This window comes from Plectropomus leopardus, chromosome 1 (assembly GCF_026936395.1).
Source record: "Plectropomus leopardus strain MGB_pleo_1.0 chromosome 1, ASM2693639v1, whole genome shotgun sequence".
NCBI classification, from domain to species: domain Eukaryota; kingdom Metazoa; phylum Chordata; class Actinopteri; order Perciformes; family Serranidae; genus Plectropomus; species Plectropomus leopardus.
The window spans coordinates 3,621,482-3,646,962 of NC_142176.1; the positions used below are offsets into that span (position 1 = coordinate 3,621,482).

At 39.6% G+C, this 25,481-nt stretch overlaps 1 protein-coding gene across 2 annotated transcripts in view; it reads right to left on the minus strand.

Annotated features, from left to right (window-relative positions):
* adamtsl3 (ADAMTS like 3) overlaps positions 1–25,481 on the minus strand; it is a 198,732-nt gene that overhangs the window by 82,439 nt on the left and 90,812 nt on the right. For both annotated transcript variants that reach the window (XM_088083412.1, XM_088083362.1), the window contains exon 4: positions 4,965–5,092. In XM_088083412.1, the coding sequence (XP_087939538.1) occupies positions 4,965–5,092 (128 nt within the window). The remainder of the gene's footprint in view (positions 1–4,964; positions 5,093–25,481) is intronic.

Below are 25,481 nucleotides of genomic sequence, written 5' to 3' on the forward strand. Positions count from 1 at the left end.
TAATGGAAAGGCGAGCCCCTCACATATGAGGGATTTCTGGGAGCTGATAGTCCACGATTTCACAGAGGAATTGTGGATTCAAAATTTTTGGCTGATCCACGCAACTTTCTCAGAGTTATGTGATGCAATAACAGTTTTTGTAGCTCCTGCTGCATCATGAGGGAGCCAGTTCCTACTGACAAGCACATAGACACAGCATCATGTGACCTAGAAAAGAGAATGCACTTGAAAATGCAGCTAGACAGAAACAGTCATGTGCACATGAAACACTGAAGGCCAGCGTCAGATAATAACCTGCCCGTAAATACAAATATAATTTGGGTGAGTGTGCTTATAGGGGGGGTGGGATTGGTGGCGAATGTGTCCCACAAACTGTCTTTCATGCGGTAGTGGGTTTTTTTTCCACACCTTAGCCACTTTTGCCAAAACCCAACTGTACATGACTTTGTTTCCTCATCCTAACCATCATGACATCGTTACATCGTTTGCCTGTTGATATATAAGAACTATGCTGTGTCATCCCACCACGTGCATTTGTTGACATTACAGCATCCCGCAGCTTAAACAGCTGACGCAGAAGGATACCTAAAACATTATAAACTGACCCTGAAGGTCGCTGACAGAGCGGCACCATGTGACGAGTTGGGATGAGAACGTGTTGGATATTTTTTTACAGGAGCCATATGTTTCTCACTACTGTATACTTAATAATTACACCAACAAACATCAAAACATCATTTCGCAAAAGCATCATTCATCTTAAATGATTCAACATGGTGTCTGGCAACAATTTGCCCCCAAAATCTGTACATGCTTGTCTTTGACAGCTCGACAGCAGTGGGCAGTGTCAATTATTTCAGCCACAGACGGATCTCCTCTCTGCTGGGTGAGTGCTGCTGTATAAGGGCAGACAGAGCTGGTGGGAGTTAATGGACCTTTAAAGGGGAGAGAGACACAGTCTGGCACCAGAGGAGGCAAAGCAACGGGCAAAGACAAGCTCCACTCCAAAAGAAACACTGGACCCAGACACACAGACAGTGTGTGTGTGTGTGTGTGTGTGTATGTGTGTGTGTGTAAAAGAGCTGAATGAAGTTGCAGATTAGGCTGGATGTTCTCGCTGTGGCTACTGTCCACACACACACACACACACACACACACACACACAAACACACACACACACACACAAAAACACACATACACAGACATACACAGACTTTTCCAACTAATTATGTCCAGAAGTCAAACTCGCCCTTACTTGTTCAAAAAGCAACACACACGCTTATAGCACACACACACACACACACACACACACACACACACACACACACACACACACACACACACACACACACACACACACACACACACACACACACACACACACACACACACACACACACACACACACACACACAGAAACACACAGTGGTCCTGCAGGCCGGCTGGTTGGGAGATGTCTCTGTAATGACTGGAGTGTGAATCTCCCAGTGTGGAGGAAGTCTGAACCAATCAGGACTCCCAATCACTTCCAGACGCTGGCAGCTGTGATCAGGGTTCGCCGTGATCAGCCTGACCACCGGCAGTCTTCAGACGACTGAGTAACCTCGTCAGACTTCAAACAGTCAGGCGGGGCGTTCAGGTCAGACTGATAAAACTCAGTGTGGACATATTATCATAGAGGACGCTGCAGGGGGCCTTAATAACAATAATCTCGGACGGGAAATGAATGCAGATGAAATCTGGTGGAAGCTTTCACGCAAATGACCATATGATGCCATGATCACATGTTCAGCGTTGTCTAAGCAATTATTCTTTTATCCCGAAATAACAGTTGTTTTTTTTGTAATATTAAGATATTTTAGTGTCTTACTCCACTATCTGGTCCAAGCTTTTAAAAGTTATAATCACAGCTTTTAAGGTATCTTCTGTTATAGAATCTTTGGTTCGTCCTTTATTTCACAGTTGAGGTAGTCGTTGTGGTGTTGAGAAGCCAAATTGATAAAATGTTGCTGCATTTTGGCAGCAAGCTAGCTGTCACATGGAGGTCATTGATCAAACAATTATTTCTGCAGGCCGAAATCCACTGAGATCATGGTCTGTCTGCTTTTCAGGGGTGTGCAAGCATTCATAAGAACCCACATAATCTTAGAGCCAGATCCACAAAGACTGGATTGTGCCCGCTCATAGCACCATGATTTGTGCAGACTCAGCACCGGCAACCTGCCCTGTTTTGGCACCCCAACACAGATCCCAGGTTTATACGGTGAAATTAGGCGGGTTATCATTAACCCTCAAATAGCACATATTGAAATTGGGAATATAAGATTCATCTACTGGAAACAACTTTGAAAAAACGCCAATTTATCGCACAAAAAGCTTTTACGCTCACATGAGGTGGTTTTTCACGCATTGCGAAAAAGCCATATTTCACAAAACTGCAATGGAAACACTTTATTTGGCTTTTCTGGGTCACATGATGCTACGGCTGTGTGCTTGTCAGTAGGAACTGGCTCCCTCATGATGCAGCAGGAGATACAGGAGCTGTTAATGCATCACATAACTCTTCAAAAGTCGAGCGGATCATCCAGAAATTTGATAAAAACAATTCCTCTGTGAAATCGTGGACTATCACCTCCCAGAAATCTACACTACTGTGCAACAGTTGTGTAGATTTCCATTACAGATTTGTGCAAAACCTAAAAGATATTGTGTTCAAAACATCAGCAGCTTTATTTCTATTGCAGCCACCACACTAGCCGTCATTATTTCCAAGCCAAGGCCATGTAGGCGTGTTATGCGAGCGATAATGGAAAGGCGAGTCCCTTATACGTGGGAGTGGCCACGTATGAGGGGCTTGCCTCTCTATTATGGCTCCACATAGTGTTTTATTTAGTTATTATTTTTTATTTAGTTCATTTAGTTATTTATCGACATTTTGAAAATATCACTCAAGTTTTGCGCAAATCTGTAATGAAAACCCACCTTGAGAAATACCTACAACAGTCTCAGAGAGCTTTGAGTGAAACAAACCTGCTTATACTGCAGTCAGAATCTCAGATGGAAAATTGGGGGGATGAGCACCTGAATGTTAAGGCCTTGGCTGACTCTTCCAGGCTCATGAATGTGTCTCTCAGCACTCGTAACTCGACACCACGTAGGAGAAAACCTTCCTCTCCTCCGCAGGAAACATTCAATGAAGCAAGGCTGCCCCGAATATGACAAAACACAACAATTAAACCACCTCCGGACAAACCCACAGGCCAGTTCTCAGGGTGTATTTACTCCTCTTTTTATCGCTTTCAGTACTACTCATTTCATCTCATAACCACAAGGTGCCAATTAACAAGCTTTAGCACTGCTGTGAGTATTTACTGTTTGTTTGTGTGCAGGAGAGAAAGTTCTGACTTAGTGGGGGGAAATATCAGCAGCAGGGTGAGAGAGCGAGGCTGAGCTGCAGTCAGATATAATGGAGACAAATGTGTTGCCAGGAGGCTGCAGAATGATGCCACGGGGCAGAGTCTGAAATAGATTGGCTGTGATGACTTCCTGAACGCCGCACAACAAATAGCAGAGCACAGACGGGCTGACAGCGAGAGCAGACAGCCTCAATGTGGCTTTTAAAAGCAGCAGAGACTCAAAAACCCACACACTTGATGCTTTTATCAGTGTGAGGAAGATACAGAACACACCCGAGCCAGACGCTGTCTCCTCGACTTCCTTGCATCACGTCCACGCCGACCCGCGGAGACAGTCTGGACTCTGTCTGAGTTTACAGCCTCTTCTTTCTCTCTCTCTAAATAATGAAGCTTCTTTTTAGTGATGCGTCTGTCGTCTCAGATCTCAGTAATTATTTTGTTGCATGCAATGTTATCATAACTAATAAAAATCAACCAAAACTACACAAACAGGTCCACCCAAGCTGTAATCAAACTAGAATTATTGCACAATAACCCTTTGTAACCTGAGAAAATCGATTATTTTCAAAAACATGAGAAAAATGCAATTAGGAATAAAAGAACAAATGACCCAAAAATTATCAAGAAATTAGTAAAATGTAAAAAAAAAAAAAGAAAAAAGAAAAAGAAAAAAACCCTGGGTTTTTTTTTAGAGTAATTGAATTTAGTAATGTAATTCTGTAGCATTATTTTAAATATTTAATTAGAAGTAAATATTTTTTTTCCTTAGCTTTTTTTTTTAAACCTCTGGTAATTTTCCCCTAGCTTTTTAAAAATAATTTTCTAAATCTACTAATTTCTTGCAATTTTTTGAGCAAGTTCAGTCCAAGTTTCTTATTGCCTTTTTGACTGAGTATTTGAAAGAAATGGCACCAATTTGCTCTTAAATACTCATGAAGTGTGTCTAAAAATAGAAAAGTCATGTCGCTCCTGAGCAAATTGTTTTCGACTTGGCCCAAAAATGGGCAAAAGAATTACATGAAAAAAAAGCACAAAAAGAAAACAAAAAAACTCTATCTATCCATATATATATATATATATATATATATATATATAGATATATATAAATAAAATTATTATAATCATAAATATAGTTTTCTATATCTATAGTTATTTTTTTTTAATAATCCTCCTTCCTTTTTTAAAAAAATTAGGCAATATTTCTCATCACATTTTGCTAATATCTTGTAATTTGTGGGACATTTCTTGCCAAGTTTTTTTCCACCATGTTTTCGAGAGAAATCAAACCAATTTTCTCAGCGTTCAAAGGGTCAATTAGCCTGTGAGAGGCGTATAAAAAGCAGCCCAAAGAAAAGTGATGCCGCTCCAGGATTTAAAGGGTTAAAACAGTGTCATCATCCTCAACGACGAGCAGCAGCTCTGTGAGGTAACACACACTGGATGCTGGATTCTTTTTTCCGTTTTAATGATCAGGTTTCTGCCACAAGGTATTTCTATGAATCAAAATGCTGTCAAACTGTGTCTAGTTGGACGTTAAACGAGGCTTACCCTCCATTCAGGCAGCGTCGCAGAGAGTAGGAGGCTCCGCCTCCACAGGTACGAGAGCAGTCACTCCAGGGTCCCCAGGCGTCCCACCCGATGTCCCGGTCTTCATCTGAGCGGGTCATCCTGGACGCCTGCAGGAGGACAAACAAATATGCAAAGGTCACGTCAGGTTAGATATTCACATTTTCACACAAAGCGTGTTCTGACCAGTTGATATAAACTGTATTAATGTACTAAAGACCGAAGCTTTCTTTAGGGTGAAAACGCAGAATCCCAAACCGACAAACTCAACTCAACTTTATTATCAAAGCACCTTTCATACAAACGCACAGCCCAAACTACATCGAACGATCACAAAAATTGGATTAACAAACAGAATTTAAAGGATAACACAATCAAACTATGCAAAGTTTTGCAAGACCAGAAAATTATAATAAGACAATGAAATTAGAGGTTGAGAGATAATCGACCTGGCCGATTATAGGGACCAATATTTGGAATTTTGCCGATTTGTATCAGCATTTTATTTTAATGATCCCTGATAAAATTTATTAAAAAGCACAAAAAATGTGTCAGCCCTGAAAAACCAATATCAGTTGACCCCTATATAAAATATTAAAAAAACAAACAAAACAAACAAAAAAAGATTACTAAAGTCTATGTAATGAATAAACAAACAAATAAATAAAATAGAAGAAAAATAAGCAACAGGGATAAAATAAAGTAAAAACAAATGATTAAAACTTAAAATTACTTAAGTTATGTTACTTCACACATCAATAATAGCCTTATTTTATTCATGATCCATGGTGATAAAGAGACAGAAAAAGAGAAATGCATCCCAAGCTCATATTGGAGCCCCTAAAAGTGACAGAAGCTCCCCAGAAAGCCTCATAGGAGAAATATATAATTAAAGAAAACTATAATTGGAATAAAAACAACAAAAACGAAAAACAAAAACAAAATAAATAAATAAAATAATCAATTAAAAAGAATTAAAATAACATTTTAAAATAAAATATAGTAAATTAAAGTAAAATGAAATACAGTACAATAAAATAAAACAAAACAAAAAAATAGAAAATAAAAATAAAAAATAAAAAAATAAAATAAAATAAAGTAAAATAAATGATTTGATTTCTCTCAGAAAACCAACTAACTCAACTGAGAGAGAACCTGCAGCAGTGTTTGAAGTAACTGCTCTGAACCAAGTAGGTGTGAAAAATACTCAACAATAAACTCTTGATAAAGCTTGAGCTAAGACAGCTTAGAGGCCCAGTGGGACGTACTGAAAGTGTGCCACGCTGGCAGAGATCATCTGTGCTCTCACAGTGACAGCAGATATATCCACACTGAGCTAACACAGCAGCACATCAGCTCAGTCTGGGGTGGTGCGACTGAGAGACCACCGAAATCCCAGTCAACTGTCAACTGACTCGGGAACAGAGGAAACACTTCATAGACACAACAACACTACCCGCAAGAACAATCGGTAATGGCAAGAAAATCTATCAGATGGCGTGAAATCAGGATGAGGTGGAGTCCTCTTAAGTCTCAGTCTTCACCTAAAAATCTTCTCTGACGTTTGTTTGTGGCTCAGCATGCAGCTCTTTTTGCAGCATAGTGAGGCCAAACACACAGCACCCAAAATCATTCTCTTTGTCTTTGCTGTGATTTTCAAACAGCTGCTTGCTCTGCAGTTTTTCTTTTTCTTAATCTTCAGGTTTCATTTTAACATTTGTCGATAAACACTAGATTTTTGCATTCTGGTGTTTTTTTAATGCACCGATTTGTGCATTTTTGCATCATTTTGTGGAGGAAATGTCATGGTACTTCCTGTTTTAACCATGCATAGTTGCCTTTTCTTCTTTCCTGCTTTTTGACAGATTGCAACTATTCTATTGTTGTCAATATGACTTTTGCAAAACAAAAGACTAAACTTTGAAATGAAAGACTTTAGCCCTTTTTTTATACAGAAATAGCACTATAGAGCCACTATAAAGTCCCTTCTATATGCCTCCTTTTTATTTTTACACACAACAAAACACAAGCAACATCATGGCGCTCGCTCCAGTGTGTGATTTTAGACAGCATGCTGGCATGGTGGAAGCAAAACACAACAGTGTCTTCCTCTTGTGTGACATACAACATACACGTAAGCAGTGTTTCAAACATGTAAACAACCATCATGTACCATCTCAGTTGTGCGGCGGCTGATCTCGTCCTCTGCTCAGAGGGTAAGGAGCTCCTGAATCTCACTGTTTTCCCAATTTGAAGGCATTTCCAGCTGCTGTTCCTCTTTATTGAGTTAGCTGCTAACTGCTAATAGCTGATTTTTTAATCTCACTGAGGACAACCCTGCCCCCCCTTTCTGCGATTGCACCATTGATATAGAACAGCTGATATGACGTTACATCACTCTGATGAACTAATTTAAATAGTTATGTAACTTATTACACTTTCAACAGGGTAAGTAGTTATCTGTAATACATTTCCAGCCGTTAGCCGGTGCAGGCCACAGGTCTCACTCTGCTGAGTAACGGGCTGCTGGAGAGCCACAACTTTACCCTCTGTGGCCACTGAACAGCAGCATTACCTCACAGTCCTGCGATACACTCATCTGTTTGAGGCGAGCAGTCCCGCCGAGCTGTGACAGCCTTCATGCATCTCACCCCCGACCTTTTCCTGCTATCTTATCTCCTGCGTTAAAAGCTCAGATGAAAGAGAGGGAGTGACGGAGAGAGAGACTTTGATACAGAGCGGGAGAGATGGAAAGAGAGTGGGTTTTCCTGGCTGCCTGTCACCAAAAATAGGAAAATTGGCTTCCCCTGGGTCAGTGATGTCACAGCAGACCCTGTGGTGCCAAAGAAAAAGGAATCTCATACTGGGCTGCGAGTGTGTGTGTGAGAGGAAAATCGAAGCACAATGAAGTATTTATGGAAAATGAGTCCGAGGACGAAAGACGTGAGCTTTCTAAAGTGCTTTTACATTGTGCCCTTCAACCCGAGCGTCACCGCACCAATAGTCAAAACACGCATTTATACCATTCAGAAAACTGTTTTTCCTGGAGAAGTGGTATAGCGCAGGCCTGCAACCAAAACATTTCTTGCCGTGTCAGTGAAACCCGGAGCGCAGGAACAAACTCTAATTCCTCTGACAATGTTATTTATGCCTGGTCAACCAGAATTAACATTTCTGACATGCCTCCGCAGGTTCCATTTCACCCTGCCTCCCAGGCCTCCGATCACCGGCTGACCTTGGAGCTGGCAGAGCCAAACACTTTGCCGTCTCCAGCCCTGTTACGTCGTACCCCCATAGACGGGATCGATTCGTGTTTCTTGGAACGTAGCACTGCAGTGGAGCTCGGTATTCCCTCGCTTTCCTCCGCCTGCTGCATCCAAAGAGACAGACTGATCCGCTGGAGAGGAATTAGACACGTTAGCACTCTGCTAATAGGATAAAACCACCTTTTGTTGTCGGGCTCAGCCGGCTAACAGCCATCACAGACCTCCAACAGTAATAACATCGGCATGAGGAGAATCTGTCCAGCCAAGGCTTTTTCTGGCCTGCCTGGCCCTTTGTGTGCATAGTTCAGTATCAGCAATCTGTGTCCACTGACGACCCAGATGACCTGGATATGTGCAGTTTATTTCGAAATTTGCCATGATTAGGACCCAACATGGTACTTAAGCTGCATCCACGCTGTGGGCCTAAGTGGTCCGAATCTGATCTGTGACCCAGATGGTGGTTTAATGTCTGTGAGAACAGCAAAAATCACATTGAAAATGATCTTTTCAAATCAGATTTGGGCCACATTCATATGTAGTTCTACACCAGATCTGATTTTTTGAGATGCCACATCAGTGTGAACAGCCATGACACTCTAGATTAGGGGATGACTGATGTTGGTTTTTCAGGGCCGATCACGATACCAATTATTAGTAGTTAATGAGATCCATAACCGATATTTGGAACTGATATGCATTTACATTAAAAATGAATTTAAAATACAACAAACTTCAACACAAAACCTTGTTTAAATGTTTGTTAGGCATATAAAGTTCCACAGGGGCTGTGTGGCTGCAGGTTTTGTTTCCAACCAAGTAGCAGCACACCAGACTTGACTCATTTAATCAACTGATCTCCGTCTTCAGACAGTTGATTGGTCAAACTGTGTGCTCTTGGTTGGTTGGCACAAAAACCTGCAGCCACACCGGCCCCCCTGTGGACCAGTTTGACATGCCTGCCTTAAGCAAACATTTACTCAAAAGTGAAACTTTCAAAATCATATACAGCAAGTTCCCCGCAACTTTTTTTTTATAAAATCAGGTGAAAATTTAAATGAAAAATAAATTTAAAAAAAAGGTTTTACAAAGTAAAAGTTCCTCCCGTGCTGAAACTTTCTTCGTACTTTTTAATTAATTTCATCAGCAATCATTAAAACAAACGGCAATACAGATATATATCAACCCCAATAATCTTCCAGGCCAATAAATATATCGACCCCTAGTGTGAACAGCACAAATCACGTAGAATCTGATCTTTTTAACTGAGATTTGGGCCGCTTTTATATGTGGTTTTCAAATCATATACAGATCAGACTTTTTGAAATGCAAACTCCGTCTGAACGCGATGCAACCCGTATCAGAATTCAATGCAACCTTTACGTCACTCAAGATCGACATCCTTCTCTAAAATGACAAGAACTCCATCCCTCCGTCTGTCTGCATCCATTTTCCTCCTCGATGCGTTACCCAATCACTCTGAAATTACACACGGGCATTGTGAAGTGCCGATAGGTACAGACCGACAGCACCTTTTGTCTCCATCACCCACTGCCTGAGCCTTTTTGTATAAAAATACTTCATATATAATGCTGACTTGCTTCTTCTTCTGCCCATGGAGTCATTGCACAATATCTTAACAATAGTTAATTTACTAACAAAAGGAGGATAAAACTAAGAAGCTCCTTCGGCATGTTTTGTTCTGATTTCATTATTGATTTGGACCACATGAGCGAACACACTGCTGTTGTTTGATGCTAATATTTACAGTGAGAGCTGGTTATCCTAACGTTTGGTTGAATAAAGATATATTGAACTGAATGTGGATTTGGACACATACCGGATTGATTGGTTGAGGATGGCAAAGCTTGAATGTACGCGGCTGGATTACCTTTTCATTATTTCCTTTCTCCCACAAGCAGGCCACTGTTGTGTTACTCCATAATTCATACATTTATCGATTTATTCACTCACCCCTTCAGTTATCGATTTTCACTCACTGATTTATTTATTGATTCCTTTGTTTCTCTTTTTTTGGTTCCTCCAGTAATCCCAACTTGCATCATAGATTTTCCTCTTTGTCTAAGCATCATGAAACATGTACAAGTGCAAATCCTATTAGGTTGCTTCACACTTGATCTCCTGCAGTTTCAGAGCTGGTAAACAGACTTGCATCACTTTGTTTGGTTGTGGGAGCTCATGCGGAGTGAAAATAGCCAGCAGCATTAATCTCATCTTGTGTACTGATATGGGAGTGTGTCTGATGGGATTAGAAAAAAACTGCCTGCCTCCGTATATGTATGAGAGAGTTGAACGCAGGATAAAATCTACTACTTATGAAGTCTGTTTAATGTACTCTGGACCGGATCACTTCACTGCAGGTGTGTGTATTCTCTGCATGAATTTAATCTTGATCCATATTGTTACTGTAAACTATTATACGAGGAAGGTTTATTTACTCAACGCCTGTGGCGGGGTCTGCAATCTAACCATTTCTGCTAAAAGTTTACATGAAACTAATCCGCATTAGAAGTTCAGTGGCAACATTTAGACCTAGTTTAAAAAATCAGGAAGAGGTTCTTAGCAAAATGTGAAAGTGGAGAGCAGGGATCTAAAAGGATTTAACTCCAAAACTTTAAGCATGCCATCCCTTCTGTTTAGACATTTTACAAGAGTATACAATGCATTTAAGCTCCTTAACCACAAATTATGGATGCAAATTTGTCCAGACAAAATGCATGCAAGACTGTTTTTGATTGTAGATGCATTTTTTTTTAACATGTTCTCATCCCAAGTTGACAAATATTGCTGCTTTTCACTGGACTTCCGTGTCGACCGGGGCTCCTGCAGCTTACGGCAAGGTAGATTTAAGACTTTTTTTAATGACACTGACAATGTTTACAGGGCTTAAAATGGATCATAAGATAGACGGCGGGTTTGAGGCAGCAGCAGCAGTGATGTGGTAACTCATTAGAACGAAACTAAAAACAAGGACAATGCCAATTCTCATCCCACAGAAAACTTTTCTCTCTATTCCTGTCAAAAGATATGCTGCACAAATACTGTACACAAATTACTTTTATTGATTTGAAGCTTCCAGCAGGCCTCCAGTTTAAACACTGGCCCGTCTGTCTGTGGATGTTCTGCTGGTCCAGCAAAGTTTCTCCCTCCTCGGGCTTGGCGAGGGCATCAAGTCCATCAAGTCAACAAACTCAAGTACAACTCCTGTTCTGAGTCACTGGTGATTAAGTGAAAGTGCAGGTGTGAGTCATTCTGATCCTGTCAGCTGCAGTCTCAACTAATCAAACTGGTGACTCGAGTCTGGCTTGAGGGGAAGAAAGTCCAGTTTAAATACAGTTAAAAGATGGAGAGTGTTTTTTTCCATCTTTGCAGATATAAAACGAGAACCTGCTGTACTGCTCTGACCCGTTAAGTCCGTCTCATTCACGCGGCTGGCAGGTCGGACTCTGGACTCATTATAAACGATTAAGCTCATTCCCTGGCTGATTGCAGCGGAGCGCTCGCACTAGGAGACCTGGCCTCAAAATGCCACTGACAACTGTAAAGACGTACTGTACCAGCTCTGATCAACATCACGCCGTGCCCCTTCGTACACAACCCGCAGCTGTTTATCAGGCTGCGTGAGAGCTGTGTTTACCGAGCACAGCCAATATGGCGAGCTGAGCACACGGTCCCTTACCAGACTTCACATGAGACTCGTCAATGACATCATGTATAGCAACAGGACAAATAATAACAGCCTATAAAAGATTTAATGGCCCTGGAGAGAAGCTGCATTGAATCACAGTGATGGAAGTGTCAAATGGTTTCTTTAGGCAGCCAAGAAGTGAAAAATCACCTCGATATTTCTCCTCCGCTCTTATCCTGCTCTTGTTCTGAGCATTTGGTCATAAGACATTGTGTACCCACTGTTTTTTTGGGTTTGTTTTGGCGATGTGGAGACTGAAACACGTTGCGCTGTTTAACAGAGAAAAGTAAAGTTGTTTTAAAAGTTTTTTGTAAGTATGTGTTGAACAAAATTTTATATCAAAGCATTGAACTGCAAATGCAAGACTGTCCTCACGAGAAAAATGATGGCATCGTTTATTCGCGTAAAGAAATAAAAAAACATTGAAGAGTATGCTTAACCCTCTGAAACCTAATTGGCTTTTTTTCTTTCAAAAATATGACAACAGGGCAACGAGCAACTTAACAAAAAATCGCCCAAAAATTAGCAAGAAATTGGTTAAAAAGGAAAAGTAACTTATAAATACCATATTATGGCGGCACAAAGAAAGTTCTGCCATAATATGATTTTAACTATAATCTTGAGAAAAAAAACTGCTCAGGAGCTGGTACCAAGTCCCAGATAACTCTACAGGGAAAGAAATGCTACAGCTGGCCTGCAACACGGTTATAATTAATGCTGAACGTATGTGCAAAGAAGTTTATGTCAATATACATAAAACAACATTTACTATTCTGCTTCAGAATATCTGATGTACTGTACTTTTTACAGTTTTGTAAATGCTGCGTAAACACCAACTGACGGAAGATTTCCTCAATGGCGGGGAGAGAGTTAAAAAAAAGAAAAAAAAAACAATGGGGCAAACTCTGCTGCTGACTGAGGACATGCTGCGGACTGATCTAGCAGCAGCAGTTTGACACGCAGCGTAACGCAGTGTGTGTAGTACTAACAGAGCGAAACCATCATTTGTGCTTATTATTATCAGTTCTGTTTATCGGCCAACAATTTTATTATCGGAATTATCGGTATGACGTCACAAGTCCCATTATCGGGCTGATAATTATCATCCCGATAATTATTGTGCATCCCTAATCATAACTACTACAGCCTCTAGAGGTCGCCAGCTGACAAAAAAAACGTAAACATGGGCCGTAATTTCTGCTTATAAAAATGACTTATGTGGTCGTATTTCTGGAGGAGGACAGGCTCAGGTGTATATACCTACTATCCTAACACCACACTACTTCAGATGCATGAATTTACTTACTGGTTTTTCGTGTTGTGCTGGTAATTTATGAACTGGAAGGCGCGCACTGTATTTATTGGTTTTAAGCTGTATTGTTTTTGCAGTTTGGCTCTGGCGGGCTTGCAAGTAATAATTATGTCTTATTTGAATACTCTGTTTATCTTGTGTTTTTGTGGCTTTCATCAAGTTTCTGTTTGGAGATTAACCCTTCAAAAACTGTTTTTCCCCTTAAACAAAGACTTTTTTCCCCACGCTATCTGTCTGTCTGCTGCACATTTACACACACTTAGAGCCATGTCCTAGTTACTCAGCTGCAGCGCTGCCAAATCAAACAGCAAAGACGGAGACTGACAGCTATGGTGTTGCTCCTTGTGTTCTCTACAGCCAGGTGCAAACGTGCACATATGCAGCGCATGCACATATATCACAAATTCTCGATTCTTGCAAAACACCCTTAAATATTCACGAGGCTGCTGCCGGTGATAAAAAATGAGGAAACAACAGGTGAAATCCTCTTACCGTTCTGCCGTATACAACTCATAAATCAAACAGGCAATTAAGCACTTTACACAAACACTGCAATTAATTTTCTGCTTCGTAATCAACATTTAATCCCCGGTTTCTTGCAGGGAAGCTCCTATATTGAGTTGACGCATAACCCCGGGGTTCAAATTGCAAGAGAGTAATTCTTTCGGAAAGGAAGCCGACGTCTTCACAGTGGGGTGAGACTGACCACCGACTCCTTCAGCCGGCGCTCAGGGCTGAACAGAGAGCTGAGAAACTGCACAGGGATTTGTGGTTTTGTAAGATGAGGTATCTTCCTGGATCCTTTCTGACATCCTGATCCGACGGACCGGCCAGTTCAGTTTATCATTCTCCCCTAGAGACGTATCGAGTCCACGCTGAGTACGATTCTGACTCTCAGATGAACCACACAAGCTCGAATGAACAACACGAAGCAAATGTCAAGGTTTTTCATTGCAAACCAACTCAGAATTCATTTCTCTGCAGCAGCTGTAAGGACAGTTTAACCCTTTAAAACCTGGACAACATCACTTTTCTTGTGCTACCTTTAGATGCTTTTTATGAGTATTTAAGCCTTTGAACTTGGAACAAATTGGTGCAATTTCTGTCAAAAACATGGAAAAAGGTAATGGGCTATTTGTTGAAAGGTCTAAAGATAAATACGACCTCACGCTGTGTCAATCAGGCATGCACACCCAGCCTGAAACTTTCGTCTGTCGTTTCAGTTTTCGGAACAGGCTCCATTTTCTGCATCTTTCAGATTATCAGATGTGGAGTATGTCGGCCCGCTAAAAATCCTCCGGAGCAGATAAAATCCCTCGTGATGGCTGATAAGAACAATTTTCGGATCAAGCTAGGAACAGTCCAAAATGGAAATGTGCATGTAACCATACAGAGTCTTGGCTGAGAAGCAGCTTCTTAAAAAAGTGGAATGAAATGAATGAATTTCGTATTTGCCGTATTTATCATATAGTATTTACAAATTCTGCACGCATGAATGGCCCTACAAGTTCGTACTTAGGAGTTGGAAATTGGGAAATTTCAATTATACCCCAGTTGCGATGTTTGCTTTACGTTTCAGGGCAGCAGAAACGGAAGAAAGCATGGAAACAGTGTCAACTACTGATGTTAAAAAATTATATATTTTGATATTTTGGTCCTAGTAGCTATCATTTACTTTTAGTAGTTGCACATTTAAGTATCTGCATCTATTAGCTGTGGAAAGCAAGCACATTTTTAACTATAAAGCCCACCAGGCGAGTATACTAACATTGATAACAACGTTATTTTATAACACGAGTTGCCAACTTGACGTCATAAATGCATAAACATGGCGGTCAAAAGTCAGTGTTTTGTCAATGGTAAGAAACTTTTATTAATTTGCGTATTAAATATACATTTTTGGTCACATGTAAAGTGTAATATGGTATTTATGTTAACTGCTGTCTGCATGTAGAGTAACTAGATTACATATAAAAATATATAATAAAAATAATATATGAAAAATATGAATCTTTGTAGCTTTTGTGTTGTTCCCACTTTACGACCTCAAATTACATGAACACAACAAAGTCGGAAGAACGACTTTCCAACTCGGAAACTCCGACCTTCCGACATCACATGAACGCAGCAGAAGTTGGAGCATTAAATCCACTGACAGCCAGGAAGCATCACAGTGAGCAGCTTCTCAAGATACACATGAACGGCAGATGAACTGAGAGCTCAGCAGGAGGTTTCCCTGAAAAAGACCGAATAACATGAAGGCATCCACTCTGAGATTCATAATTACGGGAACATATGATCTGCCCTGATCAAAACCACAAACTACTGTGGGAAAGATTCAACACGTCCTCTTCCTGTCAAACTGAGTCTTGCCTGAGGACACTCTGAGGTACACCCCGACGTCAAAGTCTTTGAAGCACCAAACAAGATTAAAAAGAGGACATAGAATAATTTTTAACTGTTAGGAGAGAGCCGCAAGCATCAAATACACTTTAAATATGAAGGCAAATGAGTAAGAAAAATGTATTAGTGATCAGGCACGAGCGCAGTTGGCTATGACAAGACAGAGATTTGGGGAATGAGGACGACTCAGAGTCTCAGCAGAGAAATGCAGCCCAGCTGAGGACTTATTATTTTGTACCAACATCCAGAAATCTGTTAGCTTGGAGCGTTAAGTGTACTGTGTAAAGATGTGCTGCATGATGCATATTTAATGAGAAAGATAAGATGCGCTGAGCTAAAGGTTAAGGGTGAGGGGAGGCTGCTGTGGACTTTTAGCCATATCCACCAGTTTTGATTAACAAGTTTAATTTGGGGTCAGGCTTAACACTTTGAAACCTGAGCAAAATTAATGGGAAATTAGCAAAAAGAAAAAAAAAGAATTAGATAAATACAATAAAAAGCATGGAAAAAATGAATAAAATAAAGAAGAAGATTCAGTAAAATGCTGATAAATGTATTCATTTTATAATATTTTTCCTGTAACATAATTAGTAAAAAAGGTAGAAGAATAATACCTGATAAATGGTGAATAAAAATATTTTTAAAAAAAGGTACAGAAAAAGAAAATTACTTAGAAAATGTTAATATATATATGTATATTATATTTTATAACTTCTTTTAAACATAATTTTAAATATACAATTATTATAATTTAAAATATAGTTTTGTGGCCATGTTTTTGGATGTTTTTTTAAATAAACCCTCCTCTTGTTTAAAACTCATTTTTAGGAAATTTCCTTGTAACATGTTACTAATTCCTTGCATTCCTTCCTGTTTTGTTTTCGCAGCACAAGAAGCCTGATGTCGTTCCACATTTCAAAGGGTTAATCTCTTAAAACCTGACCAGCATCATTTCTGTCAAAAACAGAAATTAGCCCACAAAAAACAAGAAAATGACCACGAAAAAGTGCTAAAAAGGTAATACATTTTTTTTTGTTCTGTAACAGAATTTTAATTACATAATTAAAAGAAAATTAAACAGATTTTTCTTGACATTTTTTCCTTGTGTTTTGATAATATCTACTGATCCTTCCCAGCTAATAATCAGACAATTTACTGGTCAACTTTTCTTTAATTTATTTTGCATTTTTCTGGACATTTCTTGCCAAGTTGCTGATTATGTTTTCATATTGTGTTTTTTTAAGAAATCAAACCATTTTTCTTATGTTTCAGAGGTTTTAATGCTAGTAAAAGGCATCTAAAAGCAGCACAAGAAAAACTGATGCTGATCCAGGTGTGAAAGGCATCTAATGTGAAACATCTGTGTAAAAGATTCAACGATGAAAACTTCACTCTGAGTGAAAAAACAAAATAAAAAGACGGAACCAACTGTCTTTAATTGGAGAATTTTAACAGTAAGTCTGGAGGGAAAAAACTTGTAACGACAGAGCTGTGAATACATAACTCTGTTATCGCGCTAATGGAGTAGAAATGTGCATTATACCAAATAAAATCAGACAGGAAGTATATAAAAAGGAGGTGCTCAGTTAGAATCAACAGCAAATTGCATCAAAAACAGGGGCAGTCTGATGCTTCTGACTACAACAAGAAGGAAACATGAACAAAAACAGCCAAAACTATCAAAAAGGTCCCCACCTGCTTTTCCCTCCAACATCCAGCTTAGATTCACACATAATCTGTACGTGCAGATGCTCTGCTGCTTCTGCTGCAGTGTTGTGAAACAGCTGCAGACTCTTCAAATCCCTTCCTTCCACTTTCCCCTGCCATTATTTCACTAATTCTTCAATTTTATTCCTTATTTCTCTCTACCTCCTCCTTTCCCGCTCACACATGAAGCACAATGCAGCCCTTAAAAGCCCCTACAGCCATTGTCTGTATCACAAAGCTGCAACCAGCTCCCAATATCCGAACCACTGCACGAGTGTATGTGAACCTCCCACACTGCTACCGACACATCTCTTATTTCCAAATTTTCTACCACAGAGCTTTTCATCAAACTGCAAATTTTGGCACGAAAATCAGCACCACAGAGGGGGTCTTCTTTTATTTCCGTTTGTTTCCACTGTTCAGATATCAACAACTTGCGAAATAACAATTTTGCTCTTCATTGACTTTTAATTATTTTTCAGCTCCTAAGCAGCAAACAATCTGTTCATACCTGCCTCGGGAAATTAGCATGGGGTACTCGACTTAATATGTGTGTGTGAGAGAGAGACAGAGGGGAAACAGAGCCCACTAAAGCGGGTTTTATGAGGCTCTCAAATGGACAATATTTATCCTTTAAAATGAGATGTGAGAGAGAAGAGAATGAAGAGTGAATCATCGCAGATGAAGCCATTCATGTTCGGCGTGCGCCGTTCTTAAACCTGATGTACACATGGATGCTGCAGAACCGTCTCGACACCAAGCCACTGAACCTATCGGCTGAACTTATCAAGAATCAACTTTTCATATGATCTCAAAAAACGGTCTGAAACGAAAATGTGAATCACAATTTTGCTCCCTAATAGCTTTTTTTTGTATTCCAACAAAAAAAATGTATTGCAATCTTAGATGCTCAACTGAAAAACAAGCCTGAGACGCTTGCTCTCTAGACAGAGCTTTAACGAGACAACATAAAACATATCAAAGTGCTGGACTTAAATTTAAAAGTCTCTTGTAACAAAACAACTAAATCTCAAGTCTCTGTGATGTGGTGAACTTCAGTGCTGCTGAATATAAAAACGTTACAGCTTTAACATGAATAACATACACTGGCAACTATATGGCATGCAGAGCTTACGCACATGGCCTACACCGCTGTGAGCATTTACATGATTGACACTTGTGCGGTGGTGTGTCTGTATCGCTCTGCAGTCACACCTCCAGAACACCAGAGCAGTAAAACCTCTTGTAGCTCCTGCTGCATCATGAGGGAGCCAGTTCCTACAGACAAGCACATAGACACAGCATCATGTGACCTAGAAAAGGCAATAAAAAGCGTTTCCATTGCAGTTTTGCGAAACATGGCTTTTCCGAATCGCCTGACATACCTCCTCATGCGAGCATAAAAACTTTTTTGCGTTAAATGGTAGGTTGTTTGAAATTGACACGTTTCCATTAGGCATATTTTATATTCACAGTTTCAATTTGTACAGTTTGAGGGTTAATGGAAACCCATCTAATTTGGCATTGCACACAAAATGCCCAAATTCTACTACAATCAAATAAAAATGTGATTCTTCTCATTTGTTTGCCTCCACTCCTCACACACACACAGCTGTATTCAACACATGCTCAGTCTAAAACAATACAACTGCTCACATAAAGATGCAAGTATAATAACAAGCAGTTCCTGCTGGAAAACATCTTTCATTGTGAGTATTTACTTTGGCCTGACAGCGTTCCTTTCATCCAGTCACTAATCAAGCTGCTGCACTATTTGCACAGACCATCGAGGCTTACAGGCAGCGCTCCCTCAGAGCTGCACAAAGTGTCAGGGCCTCATAGAATTGCTGACAGAAGAAATACCTCTGAGCTGTCAGAGGAGATGTTATACAAGGCTAGAATACAAAAGGCAAACTGGAAGCTGCTTCAGACAAGGTTCAGCCTTTACGGCTACATTTCTGTTCATGGCGTTTCTGACTCCTGACTAATAAGACTTCTTACAGAGAACCAGACAAAGAGAATCAGATTCTGGACTCTCCTGCTGTGTATACGTGATGATCATGTCTCACTTCCTTTTGTGGGACAGGAGTTTATTTTTTAAACACAGATCTACCTGACACCAGGAAGGTGTGAACGATTCATATGCAGGAAAAAAAACAAACATGCATATGCCTTTTCATCAGGGGTGAAAGTACCAGAGTACAATTTCTTTCACAAAGTTGTTTTTCTTGTGTACTTTTTTCGGCTGCAGGAGGGCAGAGCTCCGCATAGCTCCATATACAGAAAGGAGACACTTTAAAAAAAAAAAAAAAAAGTGGGTTTTTGCCCAGGGGTGTAGCCTTACGATCTGCGTCACACAGAGTAGTGTGTTCCTGATGCACATTCTCGTCAGCTGGCATTGAGAATATATATATATATATATATATATATATATATATATATATTAGAAAAGATCATTGGAGAAGTACTTTATTTAACTTCCCCATAACTATATTTTATTCAATATTATTATAACAGAAATGTATTCAACTTTATTATACGACAGTAGCTACTTTTTTAAAACGTTATTGTAACTGCAGTTCACTTCATAATTTCAAGTCCGATTCTTGTCCAGGTCATGTGACTTGATTCCACATTTCATTAAATAAAAGAAAATATATCTCTGAACATTATCCAGGCAGTGATGACGCTGCCACCACCATGTGAAGAAGAAACATATCAATGTAATTTCAAGGACACAGGGATGACCTGGCAGTGTTCTTTTGATGTGATATTATTCTTGTAGTGAGCGTTAGGGTTAAATTTAACATGAACTCTCGAACCTCCATCACCAGTCGCACACAACAGTTCCTGTTATCTTTGGATTATTTGGAGTCTCTCAGATCCTGCGGCTGAAAAGATCACAGAAAAGATACGCTCTACCTGTCAGCTGAGGTCACAAACATTAAGAGCCAAGAGGTTTTTTTTTTTACTTTAAGACCCAGAAATGTTGTGAGATGATGTCAGTAAACTGCAGAGTGAGTCATGTTCACCAGCCTGGCCGGCCCGTCTGTGCTGCCTCGCAGCAGAAGATACCGAAAAGATGAGACACACAAAAAGTCTAAATGTGGGAGGATGTGAACGTGTGACTACAAGGTGACGCTCCGCTCTGCTGAGGCTGATAAGAAGCTTTTAATTTTCACATAAAAATCTTCTTCAGAATATATACCGCACATAAACATGGACTCAGACAGGCGCAGATGCTTGTGAACACTAACAAGACTCGACAGTTTGAGAGGCCCTGCAGGCCACCCACCACATGCAGTCATCAGTCAGGAACCAAACATCCACTGTGAGTCCTGCTCCTCTGAGCGCCGCTCCGGGCTGCGGGGCTCCGCCAATCGAATCCCCGGCCACTAATTTGTTCCGCAATAATTCTCAAGGCCGGGGCGGAAACGTAAACTGTATTTGTGAGAAATAGGAGGCTCTCACTGTAAATCACTTGTCTGTGCATCACGGAGGAGCTGCTCTCGGGTTGCCTCGGGGCAGGCATGTGAGGCAGCCAGCAACTGGTGCCGGCTGTTTAATGCAACACAGTCATAAATCAGATTGTCAATTATCATCTGAACTACAGAAGCTCTGGATGTTTTTATCAGAAGTTTTGGCAGAGAAAGAGCAGCGCTGTGTTTTCCTCTTCTTATTGACAGTGGAGGCAGATGTTCGTCATGTTATCTTAATCAGGGTGTTATGAGTTATTTGCTCCGCTCACCTCAATCTGCCGTGTTTGCCAGCAGCAGATTGATTCTGAGGTCAATATGAGATACAGGATTTAAATTTAAATGTTATTTTTTCTGTCTGTGACAGAGAAATGTATAACTTCCAAGAGGCTGTGGAGGAATAACTGCAACAAAAAGGCTGCACTGCAGGACATTTCTGCACTACTGTAGAATCTGCTCGATATTAATTGTTTAACATTTATCAGTTACATCTGTGTGTGATAACCTCTCATTTAATTGGTTTAAATGTGTTGTTATTTAGATAAACAAAAGTCTAAGGTCGTGTCCACATTGACACATTCGCAGATTGGATTTGTACAGTGCACGGCATAAATAGGCGGGTTTCCATCACAGACTTCCTCAAAACTTCAGCGATATTTTCAAAATGTTATATGTGATAAAACAATTGCAAGATGACTGCGTTTCCATCAAGCGAAGTTGTGTGACTTTTGTTCTGGCGATAACACTCCATGAAGCATGGCGATGGATGTTCAAAACATTATCAGGTTTAATTCTATTGCAGCCACCTCACTAACCTTCATTATTTCTAATCGCCAGCGACGATAGGAAATCAAAGTCAAGTCCTGTATACGTGGTAGCGGCCACATTTGAGGGATTTCTGGGAGCTGATAGTCCACAATTTCACAGAGGAAATGTGGATTCAATACTTTTAGATGATTTTCTCAACTTTCTCAGAGTTATGTGATGCAATAACAGCTCCTGTATCTCCTGCTGCATCATGAGGGAGCCAGTTCCTACTGACAAGCACAAAGCCATAGCATCATGTGACCTAGAAAAGACTAGAAAGTGTTTCCATTGCAGTTTTGCCAAATTTGCTTTTGCAAATTCCCTAAAATACCGCCTCATGCCGGCGTAAAAACATTTTTTTTAACATGGGCGAGATTTCCATTAGGCACATTTTATATGCACAATTTCAATTTGTGCAATATGAGGGTTAATGGAAACCCACCTTTGCAGATTGGCTTTGTACAGTGCACAGCATAAATAGTGAAGTACACCCCAACATATACGGGAAAAACAACTATCTCCCTTTAGAATTAATACTTTTTATGGGATAATTTACAGTAAATAATCAAGCAAATCTGGTTTATTTGTTTTAAATGGAATTTGTCATTAGAAAAACAAAATCGACAAAACTGCGAGAGACACTGTGATTATACAGGCGGTGCTGCTGTCAGGGCCTCTTCCTCCGTCACCTGACAGCCAGCGCTCCTCGTACTGCCGAGTACGCAGTGAGAAATGAGAAATATTTATACAATTCCACCACGATCGATCCATTGTTCCTGCCCCCAATTTAATCACTTATCACCTGCTTCTAATTCCAGCTTCATTTGTTTCTGGCGTCAATACTCTGCCCAGCCTGTTTTCCTTCAGTAAAAGCTATAGATAGATCTTCTATAAGTCATCAATAAAACCTTATCGTGAACCCTTGAAACGTGAGCACGTTGGCTAGCTTTCTTTCAAAAACAGGGGGAAAGGCAGTGAGCAACATCAAAAGAAATGACCCTAAAATTTGCCTAAAAACTTTAAAAAGCACATGCAAATTAGCTAAAATTTGTAGATCAGTTCTTGCCAAGTTGCTCATTGGCTTTTTTCTCATTAAAAAAATAAATAAAATCAAACCAATTTGCTCAGATTTTGCTTGAAAGCAGCACAAGAATGTGATGCCAATCCAGGTATCAAAGGGTTAACATATTGCTTTTTGGTGCAATTAAATCTATAGTCTGATTTCTCCTCACTGATTTAAGGCTCCGGTTGATTTTTGCCTTCTTGAGTGATTCTTGGACACTTTGAAACACTGGAAATATGCAGAAACTCGCTGTCAGAAACTATTAAGACTGTGCCATAACACAGCATCCACCAAGGGCAGCATGAAGTGCAAAACTAAAGAAGTGGCGGACTCGTCGGCTTTTGATCTGAATAAATTCCCAGCGAGTCTCGTTCATCCTTTTCAAAACCCAATTTCTATCTGCCGCATTTGGCCTTTACACCTTCCTCTTCAGTGAATGATTGGAGTCATGACCGCGTGAGCAATGAGAATAAATTGCGCTCTTGATAGGGGAACTGAACTCGGCTTTTCCATAGCGCTTTTTTCTCTCTCCTTTAGAAATTGTGTTTTGATGACAGCTTCACACACACACGCAGACTGACTATTACAACATACAATTTGATATATTTAGAATTTCAACAAACCTATTTGAGAAAAATGTCTCACCTTCAATCTTTCATTTTTTGAAACTGATCACAGCTTTCATATCAACATGATACCAGCGTATGAAAGATGTAATCTCCAAAACAACATCTGTATTAGTGTTCTTTGATGCCAGCACTTCTTGTTGCTGAAACTCTTGACACTATGAAATGACAATTTGTGCTTACATCTCTCTCTGATTATGTAGCTGTCACAGGGATTAACTCTCCTGGAATAATCAAATTGTTTGAGAGCTCCTTCAAACAAGGAGAGTCCATTCCTTTTACCAGCCCAGTTGCCAGAAGAAAATTATAGCATTGTATGTTTCTGCAAGACCTAAATATGTTGAATATGCACATTTACATACCATATCAGTTTTTTTAAGTGATGTAAAAAATAAGCTGATTTTGTCATCAGGAGGTGGAGAAGATGGTGTGTCACTGCAGACGAGACGCCTGCCCACCTGTGGACTGCCGTACAAGACCAACAAACAACAAAACTGGTTGTGTTTTAGCGAGTCATGGTTCAGTTTCCATCGTCTTTTTAGACTCTGGTTGTGAATATTTTGTCTGTGTTTCTCCTGTGAAATGTTACATGTTACATACATGCTACATTAAAACATGCAAATCCACAGTTTGCAGAACCAAACATGCCAACATTTTTTCTGCCGACTGAGTTGCCTTCATATACAGAATAACAGATAATAACAAAAAAAGCCAAGATGACTAAACATAAACAATTATAGTTCAAGGTCTGATTACTTCTCGGTGGATTTTTTATAACCAGGAGAAATATCCTTCAGCTAAACCGTTACGGTATCATGAAAACGTTTGAGAGAATTACGTCTAAAGCATTGACCAGAATAAAATTATGATTAAAACCAAGTTACATTGACTATATCATCAAATCTTCTCAAATGTGACCTAAAACCAACTACAATTTTCAGTAAAAGATTAAGACTAAACAGTGTTTCCACCAGAATTATAAACTATGTGAGGGTACCAGACAAAGGGGGTGGGGGTCTGCAGCACAGGTGGAACTCATTATGAGTCTTATTTTCTCTCAGCAGCTGTTAGTGCATGGAGGACTGAAACTGTCAAAATCAAGAATAAATAAATATATACATATATATGTCAATAAATAAATGAAAATGCCGAAAATGAAAATATTTATTTAATTTCCCATTTATTTCCTATTTAATTTATCAATGTATTTATTTTCCCATTTCATTTTTTCATTATTTGCTAATTTATTTATGTATAATTTTCCACTTTATTTAATTTCCCATTTTATTTGGCATTTTCACATATTTATTTATTCATTTCTAAATGTATTTATTTATGCATTTATTTATTAATTATTATTTTCAGTGTTTGCCTCCTCCGTGGCGTGGATAATTGATCTGTTGATCTGGTTGGAGATGATCAGATCAGATTGATGGAGAGGAGAAGCTGCTGCAAAGGCAAGTGAAATCAAATTTGACGACGAGTGCAATTAACAATAAAATTTCACATTCACTGCACCTGCTGCTCCGTCTGTGTCCAGAGTACGCGCTGCGCTCCAAATGTGTGCAGCAATAAATAACTGATTGAATATTTATTCCAACAGCGCTCCCAATGAACGGACACTTTCTACTCCTTTTTGAACGTGATATTTATGCTTAATATAAGTGGCTTAACAATTCTTTTACTGAGACTAATTCGTAGGTTTTATGTATCTTTTTCGTATTTTTGTTTTTGTTCATTGCACTTGGCTATAAGTCGTGTTTGCTCTTATTTGTGCGTGTTTTTTTCTTTCATGTTTGAAATACAGATTCATTCAATTCAATTGTGACACCATAAGTTATTTGCAGCTCCAGTCCAATCCAAAAATCACCACAGCTTCCAGTTCCAGTCTTTGCTGATGTATCCAAACCCCCCTAAATCATCCCAGAGACTAAATGCCCCAAATGCTCGTATACTGCCCAAAGTATAACACACACAGACTAAAAATGCTAATTTAATCCAGCTGGTTGAGATTAAAATTTCAACAGCAGAATTATGATTTTGCATATATGGAGCACTTTAATATAGATGAAAGTAAATTGCAGCGTGTTAAAAATAGTCTCTCAGTCTGAGGAACTTATTAAGCTTTCTACT